This window comes from Acipenser ruthenus, chromosome 29 (genome assembly GCF_902713425.1).
Source record: "Acipenser ruthenus chromosome 29, fAciRut3.2 maternal haplotype, whole genome shotgun sequence".
NCBI lineage: Eukaryota > Metazoa > Chordata > Actinopteri > Acipenseriformes > Acipenseridae > Acipenser > Acipenser ruthenus.
Genome location: NC_081217.1, coordinates 636608 through 652165, shown reverse-complemented (window position 1 = coordinate 652165; position 15558 = coordinate 636608). Strand labels below are relative to the sequence as shown.

The 15558-nt window shown below is 43.7% G+C and overlaps 1 protein-coding gene across 1 annotated transcript; it reads left to right on the top strand.

Moving 5' to 3' along the window:
• The first annotated feature begins 368 nt into the window (after positions 1–368).
• Positions 369–14512, top strand: LOC117428160 (matrilin-4-like). Its single transcript, XM_059004026.1, has 11 exons — positions 369–698; positions 4885–5005; positions 5360–5920; positions 6486–6608; positions 7033–7155; positions 8236–8358; positions 9936–10058; positions 10193–10606; positions 11098–11250; positions 11747–11842; positions 12262–14512. Exons 2-11 carry the CDS (start codon positions 4930–4932, stop codon positions 12327–12329), a joined length of 1860 nt encoding a protein of 619 aa, XP_058860009.1. The 5' UTR covers positions 369–698; positions 4885–4929; the 3' UTR covers positions 12330–14512.
• The last annotated feature ends 1046 nt before the right edge of the window (positions 14513–15558 follow it).

The window sequence follows — 15558 nt, the reverse complement described above, 5'->3', positions numbered from 1 at the left end:
AATAATAATAATAATAATAATAATAATAATAATAATTTTTATTAAGTCGCTCAGTAGCTACACATATGTTGCGTTTTTATGGTAGTGAAAGAAAGCAAAACACAAATCGTAGATAATCAATTTAGGAAAACAAAATGATACATATTTATAAAATGCATAGATTTGTTTTCCAACTTTTTAAAAATAAATACACAGCTATACTTGCACTACACGTGTTTAAAATCGTTTCCTGTCCTATTCCAAGAAAACACTCGTTTTTGTTTTTGAAGTTTCAGCCCCCCCTCCCCCGTTTCCTAAACGTTCCCCCCGGTTTGTCCCGTTTCAAAGGGGAGTGGTTTAATTCGAACCCCCTTCCCCAGATTAAATACCTGCGCTTCATTCAGTGCGGGACCAGAGCACGCTAAAGAGATACCAAACCTGCAGATACAATTCCACGTATTTGCTTCGGCTTTCTTCACAGTTCACGATTCTGTATTGCCAGTGTATTTTAACAATCAGTCATTCATAATACCGGAGTAAACTGGACTAACACAAACCATTCTTTGGATGTCTCTGGTTTGGATAACGCTTCATAGCATTGTGTACTTCTGAAGAAGTTAAAGTGCGTGCACGCCGCTTCAGAGATACCTGTACCAGCACGAGCTCAGCTGCTCATCCGGGATTCGGAAGCGACTGTCCGACTGATCCACTTGACCCAGGTGAGTGAGAGAACCGGAGAGGGGAAGCACGGGTGGGTAGTCTTCGGTTCTGTCCGGTGGGGCTTCAACTTTGGGGGCGACACAAAAAGTTAGTGACAATGCTATATTATTATTTCTGAGTATTTGTTACTGGTACATGTACGTATTTTAGCCTATTAAAACATTTTATTGCCTGTCCTTTGAACATTGCACTTCTGTTTTCTTCTGTCCTTGGATATTTTATTGAATACATTTACAATATCCCGTATCGAAGTCCCAGCACAGACCACAGCTGCGGATGCTTTGAACACGCACACAACTTGCAGTTATTCAGTAACGTCTGGCTGTGGAGCAAACTGACCATGTCAATTACAGTGTCATTGCATTGTTAAGCGACTGGTAAAGTTGCGGCACCCGAGACTGTGCCAAGTGGGAAATCACATGAGATAATCGCGCGCCGCTGTCAAAGAGCGTAGATTGTCAGTGGAGCGTTAAATACCGGTACACTTCCAACCCCCTCAAGTGCACACAGAAGGTGTTGCATGACCCTCAGTGAAGGACTGGGTATGCTTGGTCATGTGCTAACTAGAAAGGGATCACATTAGAGAAATCCAGCTTTACTGTACATAGGCGTACAGTACTTGTGCGCAAACTAGCATTTCAGCAGCAACCTGTTTGGAAAGCACAGCTAGATCTGGTATGTTTGCATTTTTTGCAGTTGCAAACCACGCATTTACAAGCTCAGGTTTTAAGGGCTGTTTTGGTTTGAGTGAAGTTGGCGTCAGCACAGTTTGTTCTTTGATGGCGTGTAAAATGTTAGAGCAGTAAACTGGAAGCCAGTGTGTCCCGCAGTGGGAGGGATTCACAGTGGGCACTGCTGCTGTGAGAGAGAAGCTTTCATCATCGTGCCTGCCTGCTTCTCGCTTTGCATTTAAAAGTTTACAACCAGAAAAATCCCCTCTGAGAAACTCTCTCCGACGGATTTCTGGCAACTCATATTTTATATTTATATTAACAAATGCTGATAAAAAAAATGATTGAAACAGTTTAGACGTGGCTACTAATCATCCACTCACAAAACTAGTTCAAACATATTTAAATCCAGTTTTGATTCACTAAAGCGAGGTATTTTCTTCCTGTTTCAAAAAACCCTCTAACATTCATGAACGCTCTTTAAAAGGTTGTAATTAAACTGTGAACATAGAAATAAAGACTGCAGTGAAAGGGAGGCTTCTAAAACTTTAAAACAGGGCCAGAGGACACAGTCAGAATTGAACTGGAGGCAGACTTAGCACAGAGGGTAGGAGACGCTGCTAGTCAGGGTGTGGAAAGGATTACCAAGTCATGCTATTGATCCAGAATCACTGGGGTCCTTTAGGATCTGAGATCCACCAGCTACTACGGACTAGATGAGAACTGATGAGCCAGATGATAACACACCAGCGATGTTTTACTGCAGTAAGAAACAACATAGGTGGGCTTCAGACTTCAGAATCCTTAAATCAACCTTCTCAATTGTTTATCCCTAGTTCTGAAACCCCGATAGATTTATTTAACATTTTATAAAAATAATAATGGCACCCTGGAGTTGCTTTGCTGCCTAGAAGACAATGACCTTTTATTCTCACCCCAAACCCCCCAAACCCACTTTTGAACATCTCCCCATGGCCAGTGTTCTCCAGCGCTGCACGGAAAGACATTGCACTGCGACTTACTGTTCTTCCCATTGCTCTGCTCGTCCTGCAGCTCCGTGCTCTGCTGACTCGTCACATACATGCCGTGCTCCATAGCTCCTGTGATGCACGGTCACCTTCCTAGGACAGCTAGCCTTTTAACTGAGCTTTCTGTGAGGCAGGGGAGTGCTGTCACCTTCTCAGAGCATCTCACTCCTCAACACGATGGATTGGTTCAGCTGTGTTTTGAGCACTGCCCGTTCAAGTAGCCTTTTGTCCCTGTGTCAGGATGGGTTGAGTGCATATCCAAGGTCCCTCTCTCTCTATCCCTCTCGTTCTCTCTCTCTCTCTCCCTCTCGCTCTATCTCAGAAGCCCGTTTTGTTTGTCTTTCTGATCTCCACCTGCTGTACAGGTGCACGATTCTCACACCTCCCCCATAAACAAACACTGCAGGAGAGATAGAGAGAAGAATTGAAAGAGTAGGGTCCAGAAATTCAAACAGAAAATGCAGAGGACAAAACAAAACCAAAAGGTCTTTGATTCGATAAACCTGTCATGTTTTAGGAGGACTCCTGTCTCAAACCCAACTTTACCATTGTTCATTATCGAATGTGTTTTTAAAGCCTTTTAAAACACATTGAGCTGAAAGTCATCGGCCAGCTATTCAAGTTTCGCTTGTATTGTAAAGCTAGCATCAAATCTCATTGCGCATTAACATCGTGGATTTACGATACCCAGTTACACAAATACTGTTTATATTATGATGTGCCAAAATGTGCAGAAGTGAGTCAAGCCATGTTCTAATGGGTCTCTTCCTCTACTCTTCCAAATGTGCAAAACTGACTCAGGTTTAACTGTAGACTTGTTAGATGAAGAATAACATATATATTCAAATCAATGCTTAATAGAGGTAATACAAATGCAGTTATTGCTGCATTCCTGTATCTGCTTTTACTTTTAGCACAGTTTCTTTATTCCAGTGTTTAATCTTTGCCATGCCAGCCTAAGCAAGGGGAGTGGCCAGTACTTTCGAAACCTCAGGTTTCTGCTGGGGGTCGGAAGGGCTGACTGTATGTGAAGGCTAGGGGGACAAGGAGTCTCTTTGTACTTTTGAAAATCAGGGCAAGTTTTTAGTTTCAGTGTGAAAATCTCAAAACAGGGATCGAATTATGCACAGGGTTTCCAGAAAGCTGAGTGAAACCATTATTTGCACCCCAATCAGCAGATCTCTTTCCTACCACCACTAAACCTGACTAATCTTGCGGTGACTAGCACACACACTGGCTGTTTTATATGACTACATTAGCAATGGTTGGTTTACATAGCTTTTAATTCGATACAATAGACATGTCTGTGTCTGTGGCGGCACAGAGACTCGGCAGCATGAAACACATCGACTTTGTAATGCTGTGAACCACAGGAAAATGAAACTATATTCAAAACACTGTAGTTTTCACACTGCACAGATATAGACCAGTTATACGAGGTGGGGCAGAATTGATTCTTCCCTTGCATTACTCGAAAAGGAGAGAACCGCTAATGTTTAGATGTCGAATAAACTTTAGCACAGTATTTTAGCACAGTGTTTTAGCACGTATTTTAGCACAGTGTTTTAGCACAGTATTTTAGCACAGTGTTTTTGCACAGTGTTTTAGCACAGTGTTTTTGCACAGTGTTTTAGCACAGTGTTTTAGCACAGTGTTTTTGCACAGGTTTTTGCACAGTTTTTTAGCACAGTGTTTTTGCACAGTGTTTTAGCACAGTGTTTTAGCACAGTGTTTTTGCACAGTATTTTAGCACAGTGTTTTTGCACAGTGTTTTTGCAGGTTTTCCATGCATTTCCCATGATTATACTATGCATTCACCATAGTTTGCCCTGGTTTGTCATGTTGATTGATATGCTTCAGTATACCTCACAGTTCTTTACAATGCTTCCCTGTGCTTTGCCATGCTTTCACTGTGCTGCATTACTAATGGAAACTTTTCTGAGGATAATAAACCTAGCTGACCTCCAACACTGAAGCCATTCTGAATGCTTGACTTTGTATAGTTTAATCTCAAACGTCCAGATACATATTTATTTATTTGTTTATTTATTTATGAAACCTAGCCGAGCGCAAGACGGAAACTGAGAATCGGATCTGCATCCCTGACATTAATAGTTTCTATCACAAAAATATCCAGCGACAGTTCATTTAATGGGTGTGAAAAGAGCAGCGGGCTGTAGGCGTAGCCCCTAAGGGCTTCCAATCTATTTCCCTGCTTGACTGGCCCACATTAGGAACATTTCAATTATCTTTTTATTTGAGGTCTGGGTTAAATAATATTCCAAAAGCTCCAAAGTGTGAGTGCGTCTCCTTTCTTCCTGAATGAATCTGACTTTCTCACTCCACTGCCAGTTTGCAATCACATGATGTGCCCAAAGAAGCTCAGTGATTTTGAGCTATTTGTTTGGAGCAAGATTTATAGAAAGAAAAGCCCTGAAAGAATGTGCCAGGCATGCGCATCACATGGAGTTTTGTTTCCTCTGCAGTAAGTCCCAGAACGTCCCGACGACTCTCCAATCCAAGGTTTCAGGATGAAGCTGCTGTTTTTTTGTGCAACGTTCTTGTTCATCCTAATGGTGAGCCTGGATGCCAGACGAGGAAGACCGGGTAAGATAAAACACAGTCATTCACGTCAAATAGAAAGAGCTCTGGAAGCTCAGCTCCATGGTTCTCTACTGGAGGCCTGCTTTGGGACAATATTGAATGCTCAGGTTGTCGGGGTTTTTATCCTTCAGGGCTGCAAGGACCCATGGTAAAGCATAGCAAATTACTTGCAATCAATTCTGTGCTGTGTCAGGTGTGATGTAGATTAAGATCTAGTTATCATTCATAAACTAACATCTACCTGATATAAAATATACATTGAAATCAAAACTAGTTCTGTGTGTGGAAGTGCATTTTATAGCTTTTTTCTCACTGGATTAGGTAACAGCTTTTTTGTGCGTCCCGTTCTCTCCGCAGATCACAAGTGTAAGACGGGCCCTCTGGACCTGGTCTTCATCATTGACAGCTCCAGGAGCGTGAGGCCCTTTGAGTTTGAGACAATGAGGAAGTTCATGATCGATATCATCCACGCTCTGGATGTGGGCCCCAACACCACGCAGGTCGGGGTGTTCCAGTACTCCAGCCAGCTCCAGAACATCTTCTCACTCAAGAGCTTCAGCAAGAAAGCTGACATGGTGAAAGCCATCAACAAGATCATCCCGCTGGCCCAGGGCACCATGACGGGCCTCGCCATCCAGTATGCCATGAACGTGGCTTTCAGCGAGCAGGAGGGCGCCCGCAGGAACTTACCCAAGGTGGCGGTGATCGTGACAGACGGCCGGCCGCAGGACCGCGTGGCTGAGGTGGCGGCTCAGGCACGGGAGAGGGGCATCGAGATCTATGCGGTGGGAGTGCAGAGGGCCGACATGAACTCACTGAGGGCCATGGCCTCCCCGCCCCTCGAGGAGCACGTCTTCCTGGTTGAGTCCTTTGATCTCATCCAGCAGTTCGGAAAGCAGTTCCAAGACAAGCTCTGTGGTAAGCTGCAAACATCAAAGGGGGAGTCAGGCTCTGTGTACAGAGAGGGGCTCAGAGGAATCGAGAGGAAGACAAGGTTTACAAAGCCTTGTTATTGTTGGAGTAGGGACGGTCTGGCGCTGAAACTAAATAACCAACAGCACAATAGGGACGATCCCGTCGAAGATATGGTAAAACAGCATGGTCTGTCTCCTGTCGTGAATTATATTTAGAGACAAGTCCGGATCACGGAGCTGTCATCGCACACACACACTGTTTTGTAATACACTTATTTCCATTAGTGGGTGCTACATCCCAGATCAGTTTCCCAAACATCCAAAATTCAATCAATGAAAATAAGATCAAATGTATACATTTCTAAATAGTAAAGAATGGAAATTTGAGCTACGTTTTGTGTTGTGGTGCTGCGCCTCTATTTTCAATGATTATATTTGGTTCTCTTCCACTTAAGGATGTTTTGAAACATGTATTCTGTTTCATCTGATCTGTTTGCATGTGGGCGTGTGTTTCAGGACTCGTGGTGCTGAAGTAATAAGTCATTTGAATGATCATTTCCATTCACTAGGTCTGGATCTCTGCAGTGAGATGCCTCACGGCTGTGAGCATGTCTGTGTGAGCACTCCTGGATCGTATCACTGTGAATGCAACCCTGGATATAAACTCAACGAGGATGGCAAAACATGCTCAGGTAAGTTATGCTACTTAGAAAGCTCAAGCCTGCTCACAGGGTACCTTGCAAAACACCAGGCTTCAGTGGGGCAAGCATCCCCGAATGTGCAATGAGGACAAGAGAAAAGGGACTAGAAATAAAGATAACGAAGCTCAATGTCTGTTTCTGTTGTGTGCCGCCAGTGCAATGGCAAAAGGAATACGCTTTGCATCAATGTGTTGGTTACATACAGATAAGTGATGAGTGAAGGTCCTGTGTGCTGAATTGAATCTTTATTCTGGCCCTGTCCACCACATATTATTTATGGAGCACAACCTTATCCCACATGCAACTGTGCAAGCTGCACTCATTGTTATGAAGTGGGTGCAGGGGATATAAGGGGAGGCACGAGGCTCTGATTTTGCAGCACTTTGTATGTGAAATCTCTCTTGCTCTATTACAGCTATTGACCTCTGCGCAGAAGGACAGCACGACTGTGAACACATTTGCGTGAGCTCCCCTGGTTCATACTCCTGCCGCTGCAGAGCCAGCTATTACCTCAACCAGGACCTGAAGACATGCACAAGTCAGTCTGGTCACAGTGCTGTTGAGCTGTTCTGTGCACTCATGCCTGCTGTACACTGCAATTTAAATACCGCTGCCTGATCTGGGTGCTGCAGTTTAAACGGTCCTTCAGATTTGTATCTAAGACATTGCAATGCGCGTTTAAAGTTAGCCTTCAGCAGGTGTTCAACCCTTGTGCAGATCTCTTATCTTTATGCCTGCTTCAGTTCTTAAATGCATGAGCTTTTCTTGTTACGATACATCAGCATAGCCTGGGACCCCGAGGACCCTAAGGGATAAACAGAAACGTCATCAAAGTGTGCACAGGATTGCAATAACATGTGTGCTAAGAGAGAACATTCTGATACTGAGATCACAGTGAGCTGCAGTTTAAGTGTGAATCTGTCTAGAAGCTTGCAGAAGAGAATGCCACCTAGCAAATGAAGCCACAGATCCGTGCCGTTGTAAGCGACCTCTGAGCAGCCCTTTCCATATGGAAGTGCCTCGCTTCTGCCTCTGGAGATCCTTTCCGTGTGGATTGCATCGCATTGCATCATAGTTTGCACAGGATGATGCAACGCATGTCGAAAATGCAACCACTCCTGAATTGATGATGCAAAACCCCATGCTATTTAATTGTACTGTTTCATCCTGCTGTTCACAGAAATATTAACAGCAATATTAATAACAACACTAGGGAGTAACGTCACACATATTGCAATAAAGCACACCTCATGTCAGGATGGAGTTTCACTTATTTGAATCATTTCAGACATTCTGTAATGAGGCGCCTGGGGTCACCCTGGGAACGGGGTTATGTATGTAAGGGTTAAGAATGTACCTCCCCATGCGGTGTCCTGCCATAACAGAGTCCTTGTTAAAAGTGCCTGTGGTTTATAGTTAAATACAGAGTGCTTTGTAGCACTGCCATCTGCCACGAGTCAGTGGTATAGATTGTCTTCTCTGTGTATCAGTGTGTTAATCATTGATAACATGCATTCATTCATTCATTCATTCAGTATATGGCTCTATACACTTACATGATCTTCTTATTAAACAGCCATGGCTCGTTTTGTGAACATCACATTCTTTTTCCCTTCAGTGATTGACTACTGTTCGTTTGGGAACCACAGCTGTCAGCACGAGTGTGTCAGTGTCCTAAGCGGCTACTTTTGTCGCTGTAATGAAGGACACACACTTCAGGATGATGGGAAAACCTGCCAGTGTAAGTTGAAATTCAGAAAGAGTATACCCCTTTCTAGTGAACTCCAGACCCCTGTTCACATAGCTTCCACTAGAGGGAGTAGCAGAGACAGGCCGAAACATTCCTTACATTCTCCTTTAACTTTCTGATTCCTCCAGTGGATCCCTCAGCCTCTCTTTCTGATGCTGCAGAACGGCATTCTCAAAACCCATGGTCCTAACCAATGCATGCTGCCACTAACCTGCACAGAGCCGTGCTGGGTGCAGCAGTGTTTACAGAGTGGCGACAGTGCATTGTAAGTACAGCAGTAGGTTTAGATTGTGTCAGTGGTGCCCCCTGCTGTCTAGGTGGTCCCAGATACAGTACTTGGTAACTGGTTCCTATCTACAGCTATTCACAAAAGTTTTGCATGACCTAGAATTTTAGGATGGAGACATAATGGAGACATAATAAAAAACTATATGAACATAATTCAGATCTTTTATTTAACATCATGTAATCAAAGAAACTACAAAGTATATTTCATTCGACTTTCTGAAGCAACATTAGTTAATTCTAAAAAGTGATGCAAAACATTTGGGCACAACTGTGTGACAACTCAGTAGCTTGTCCTACATAGATGCAGATTCTAGTCTGATAATTTTCCAATGAATCTGTGGCAAACTGTACCATCGATTCATCTGGAATCCACATTATTACCTGGAGACAGATGGAAGTGGTTACGTGTAAATGACAGGGCGCTTGTCTTAATATTTGGACGTACAGAAAGTAAGCTAAAACCTTTAATACGCTGCCTTTAAACTGTATCCCCACTGGCAGAACACTCTTCTGTAAACCACAGTTCAGACTTAAAAATAATCACTTCTGCTAAGCAACGAAAGAACTGCTGCTGTACACTGAATACACTCCTACTCAAAATGGAAATCGCAATGTTCTTACACGGTGATTCCGCTGGAATGAGGGTCATACTGTGACACAGTACAGCATTCTGTGTGGTAACTGCAGTGTAGTGACAGCTGTCTTTTCACCAGCTCTCTAACACTAATGGAGAGTATAATGGTAAAAGAACCCTGTTCAGTGTTAAGCAAGGTTAATTGCTCTCAGATAGTTGTAGATGCCAGGCTGTGTGCCAGATGAGTTTCTGTGGCCTCAGCACAGCTCCAGGCCACTGGTTGACACTGAAATACAAACCTCCAACACAGAAGAAGTGCACCAGTTCAGGGCTGGAGTATATACTGCAGAGCAGCAGTGTGGAGTAGTGGTTAGGGCTCTGGACTCTTGACTGGAGGGTTGTGGGTTCAATCCCCGGTGGGTGCTGCTGTACCCTTGAGCAAGGTACTTTACCTAGATTGCTCCAGTAAAAACCCAACTGTATAAATGGGTAATTGTATGTAAAAATAATGTGATATCTTGCAATTGTAAGTTGCCCTGGATAAGGCCGTCTGCTAAGAAATAAATAATAATAATAATAGCGATTGCCATGCCTGCCTTCTACAGTCACCTTGTTCTGTTGTAAGTAAAGGCTTCATGGCACAAATCTACAGTATAAAGGTGTATGAATACCAGTGCCCTGTAAGTAATAAAATTCTCAATTGCAGCCGATGACCTTTGCAACTCAGTAGACCATGGCTGTGAGTTCAAGTGTGTCAGCAGCCCTGGTTCCTACCACTGCGTCTGCCCGGAGGGACAGCCACTGCAGGAGGATGGCAAGACCTGCAGCAGTAAGTCTTTTCAGTGAAACGAAGCGGGCGTTGTTTGTTGGTTTTAGTGTGTGTGTGTGTGTGCGTGCGCATTGTGAGGTGCATTGAAATACGGCTTGCTGGTAAACTGGCTTTCAATGTCTCTTTGGTCCCAGCCTGCAGATCCGCTAACATCGATTTAGTCCTCATTATCGACGGCTCCAAAAGCGTGCGGCCGCAGAACTTCGAGCTGGTCAAGCAGTTTGTGAACCAGGTTGTGGACTCCCTGGACGTGTCGGCCAGTGGGACCCGGGTGGGGCTGGTGCAGTACTCAAGCCGCGTGCGCACAGAGTTCCCCCTCAGCCAGTACCAGAGCGCTGAGGACATCAAGGCAGCCGTCCTGGGTGTGCAGTACATGGAGAAGGGCACCATGACGGGGCTGGCCCTGAAGCACATGGTGGAGAACAGCTTCTCGGAGGCTGAAGGGGCTAGACCCCTCACCAGAAACATCCCCAGAGTGGGCCTGGTCTTCACTGACGGGCGCTCCCAGGACAACATCTCCGAGTGGGCCAAACGGGCCAAAGATGCAGGTCCGAGCTTCTTCTGTTTGTTTATTCAAATGAAACGCAAAGGGTTACTATAATAGTGAAAGACTGAATACGATGTTCGTATTCGTTCTTACAGTGTAGCAGAACTTAGAAATTACTTCTGAAATAAATAGCACTCATTCTACTGTGCAGAAGAGGGGTTCTTTCTCTCCATTCATTTATAGGTCATTTGAGGGGGTGCCTCTGGGTTTTTTTAGATTTATTTTTTGTAATTTATACTTTTGTTTTCCAGCTAATCCAAAATTAATCCAACAATATATATATTTCTAATTCTTTTAATTTTTTTTTTTTTTTACCCTATATTAAAAATGTAATCAGTGAAAAGATTGCTAGATCAGCCCCAGCCTCACGGATGAGCTGTGACATTGTTTATACTGCAGTGCTGTGTGTGTGTTTATAATTAGCAGGTTTTTGAATGAGTTAGTGCTCTCCTGGTAAAATAAATCAGTAACAGCTTGTGTTCGTTTGCACAGGCATCACCATGTATGCTGTGGGCGTTGGGAAAGCGGTCGAGGCAGAGCTTCGGGAGATCGCCTCCGAACCCGCAGACAAACATTTCTACTACACAGCAGACTTCACAGCCATCAACCAGATCGCAGAAAACCTGAAACTTAACACCTGTGCAGGTCAGGGCGCTCGGCAAGCTGTTATAGCATACAAGAACTATGACATGATAGAACAACCCACTGGCCACTTTTAAGATTCTACACTGAAACCTTGACTATCCTGTCATAGAAAAAGCTCAATTCATCATTTTTTCTGCTTGTAAGTGGGGAGGAGGTGCACCAGAAACTTTACCTTTTTATATACTGCCCCTTATAAAAGGTTAAATAATGCTAAAAGCATAGCAAAGTGTAAACTCATGTGACGGGCAGTGTGGTGGGGTGCTCTGCCGTTACGGGTTCTGTCCTGTCCTGTCGGTGAGGTGAGAGGAGGTTTAAAGCTCTAAACCACGAATGCAGACGAGCCCGGCTCTTTTGCATTGTGGTTAAGATGCTCGCTTGCGGTGTGCAAGGTCGCTGGTTCTCCCCCAGCCTCTGCCCTGTTACACACAGGTAAGCGTGGGAAATGATGATAGTGGATCTTTAAGGTTTGTACCTGAAATGCACCTTGCTGTTGCAGAGGAGAGTCTCGGGGAAATCGAGGTGAAAGACCCGTGTGCCTGTGAGAGCCTGTTGGAGTTCCAGGAAAGAACCACGTCTGCTTTAGAGAAGCTCTCTCAAAGACATATCCTTTCCACACTGAACCGAGACAGAAACTATAACCCTTTACTGTACTTCACACTGTCTGTGCAAAACAGGTAAGTGGCTGTTTAAAAGGGGCTGCCTGCTAGATTACTGAGAACCAAAACTAACCAAAGACTGTACAAGCAAAGAAAATACAAACAGCGAAACAGCAGCTCTTTAAACAGAAGAAAAGAGGTGTCAGTGAAAATACTAGTCGTGCTAATAAGAGGGTTGAAACCCCGGTCAGCACTCCTCTAGTGCTCTTTCACTCACCTATAATTTTTTTACAGGGAATGTTCTTGATACTAAATACTTGGTGAATGTTCTCTAAGCACCCGAAACAACCCTTCAATGCAGAATTAAGAGTAATGCTTCATGTATAATGCATGTTTTCTCTGTGAGTTCCTTAACCCCAAACACTTGCTCAGATGACAGCCAGACTGGAAGAATTGGAAAACCAGCTTGTCTCGAAGAAATGAAGAATAAATCCCTTGACATTTTAGGGTGCTCAAGTCACGTAGCTGTGTGTGTTTGGGGCTTTGGGGGTTCTACTTGTAAAATACATTTTCCTTGTATAACAAAAAAAAATGCATTGAGAAGAATGAAGAATATCCCACTGTGTTACATGGGGACCCAGATGGCTTTGGTGACACAACGCCTATTCACATGTAAAGACGTATATGCAGAACTCACTTTGGCAGTGTTTGATTAGCAGCAACACCACAAAGGTTAGTTAGATATCAAGCAGCTCCTTGTCTTTTCGGTTGTAATGTTGTTGCAAGTCTTTTGTCTTATTTAAAACCAAATTGTAATTTATTGTCTTTCTATACAAATAAAACAAACAACGATCTTCTGAGCATCATTTGAACTCTCCTAATCGATACAACCAGTATTTACCTGAGGGGATCAGCTGTCCCGTAAAACATTATTGGAAACAGATATTAAGTACTTGTGTTTTCAGATTTTTTTTTCCCTTCCCATTTGCAAATCAAATCGTGTTGACTGTAAAGACAGAGGTCGCTGGTTTACTCTTCCATCGCCTCTTCCTCTCCTTTTTATCTGATGTTTTATCTCGGATCTTTAAACTATACATGTAGTAAAGATGCCATCAGGTTCTGTTGTGTAACATGCAGGAGGTCTGTCATGCCCCGCATGTTATGGTCGTGTGTCTCAAGCTATGCTAGACCCTAGCAGCTAGGGAAGGAGGAAGGAGGGCCCAGAGCAGTCGGGCACTGTAGGAGACTGCAGCTGCCCCCCCCCCCCCCCACCCCCCCTCATCACTGAGGACTGCAGTCCTGAAGCCAGTGCTGTAAAGAAGCAGGCACCTGACACTATCCTGTCGTCAGTTCAACCCCCTGGAACAGAGGAGCAGGTGTGCAATGCCCCACGACACCTTTTCCTTGTGTACCAATTAGGCAGTAATACCCAAGGCAGCGCAATTACCACAGGATAATTGACCGCAGTGAAAGCTAAACACCCCAGCTGATGTAAACAGCAACAGATCTAAATGCCACCGCTATCCAGAGCCCTTAACAGCGTGCCTGCGTCACTCTTTATGTCTGTTGTTTTGTTTTTTGCAAAGCCTGTTTTAATATGCCAGGCATGGCCCTTGTTTGAATGATTAAAAAAAAAAATTAAAAAAAAAAAAACAGTTGACGTTATTTAGATTTTCAGATATTTGAATCAATCCAGCAGACCCCAGTCTTTATTAAATCAGAAAACATGGCATATGCTATAGCCGTTATTAACTCCAGCCATGGGGGCGGCATGGAATTGGATTTCATTCAGGCCCCCACAAGTCAGATTTGAAGCTTCAACACAAGCCTAGAGCATCCGCAGTAGATTAGAGCATGTGAACCTGTCAGCTCTACGGAGCACCGGAGTGTTCCTTCACATTACAGTACTGTGCATGCACTGTACAGGGCAGCCTCACCTATACAGCACAGCGCCCAGTCCCCAATGAACTGCGAGTGAAGCAGCAGACAAAACGGATGCTGAAAGGAACAAAGTGAAATGTTGTTCCAGTGTCACGCTAATATATATTAGAGGTGGAAAACACGCGTTTATATATATATATATATATATATATATATATATATACTTACATTACTACCAGGACAACACTGGCTGTTCAGCCAGTTAAACTGATAATATTAAGTATGATTAAAACCAGCTTGTATTCTTCTTCATGCCAGACACAGTGTAAAGGGCTTACATTATCAGGGCAGTCTTGTTTGGAATCTATGGCAGCACATCGGTGTTTTTACAGAAACAGGTTACCTGTTTGAAGTGAAAACCAGCCCATTCCTGCTCCGAGACTCATTCCAGTGCTCCAGGCTCAATGTCCATGCATTTCTGAAGTTGTCTTAACAAGATCCTAGATTCTGCTCATTGAAATACAGCTCTAAAGCAGAGGAGAAGCTGTTTCAAACCCTTTACTGTCTTGTCAAAGAGGTTTACTAAGTTTCTTGTAGTATCACTTTGTTTCTATAAACACATGCGTGCCTTACTTTGTATTGCCTGTGTCTGAGTGGTCTGTTGTGAATGTATTCTTTGGAATCAGATTGAAGCCCCTGTTAAATGTACTTGCTGTAAATTGCTTAATGACCATTTTTAAACATTTCTGTATTCTGGCACTAAATAAACAAATGCTTTTCCACTTCTTTTGTTAATTCTGGGATTTAATATGTGGCAATATTATTCTTCACCAATTAATCACAATGACCAAATTGGGATTAGGCTGTTCAGAGATGTGGCACTCATGACATGAAATATTAGTGTTTGACTCACAACATGACAGCGAGCCCCTCTTTCCTCTGTGTGCTGCATTGCACCTGTACCCTTCTGGTATTGCACTGATGCACATACAGCACTGTTCTTACATCGCTTCATTAAACTCGGCTCTGTACGATTGAATGAATTGAATCACTTTCACATCCAAACAGCAGATGGCACCATTTTCAGGAGTACCTGCTGACAGACACTGCTGGGTTAGTTACAGCACAGTCCTGGGCTGTCTATATCACTGTCTCTATCACTGTCTATATCACTGTCTATCTGTCTCTATCACTGTCTATATCACTGTCTCTATTACTGTCTATATCACTGTCTATCTGTCTATATCACTGTCTATATCTGCAGTCTGCCCTACTCACTTTATAAAGGGTACACACAGGCCTGCAGTCTGCCCTAATCACTTTATAAAGGGTACACACAGGCCTGCAGTCTGCTCTAATCACTTTATAAAGGGTACACACAGGCCTGCAGTCTGTCCTAATCACTTTATAAAGGGTACACACAGGCCTGCAGTCTGCTCTAATCACTTTATAAAGGGTACGCACAGGCCTGCAGTCTGCCCTAATCACTTTATAAAGGGTACACACAGGCCTGCAGTCTGTCCTAATCACTTTATAAAGGGTACACACAGGCCTGCATTCTGCCCTAATCACTTTATAAAGGGTACACACAGGCCTGCAGTCTGCTCTAATCACTTTATAAAGGGTACGCACAGGCCTGCAGTCTGCTCTAATCACTTTATAAAGGGTACACACAGGCCTGCAGTCTGCCCTAATCACTTTATAAAGGGTACACACAGGCCTGCATTCTGCCCTAATCACTTTATAAAGGGTACACACAGGCCTGCAGTCTACCCTAATCTTTTTATAAAAGGTACACACAGGCCTGCAGTCTGCCCTAATCACTTTATAA

Excerpts from the sequence above, each read along its gene's own strand:
- LOC117428160 (XM_059004026.1), top strand. The coding sequence starts at position 4,930 with ATGAAGCTGCTGTTTTTTTGTGCAACGTTCTTGTTCATCCTAATGGTG. Across the intron at positions 8,359-9,935 it reads TGATGGGAAAACCTGCCAGT|CCGATGACCTTTGCAACTCA; the intron begins GTAAGTTGAAAT and ends TCTCAATTGCAG. Across the intron at positions 11,843-12,261 it reads GTCTGCTTTAGAGAAGCTCT|CCCAAACACTTGCTCAGATG; the intron begins CTCAAAGACATA and ends GAGTTCCTTAAC.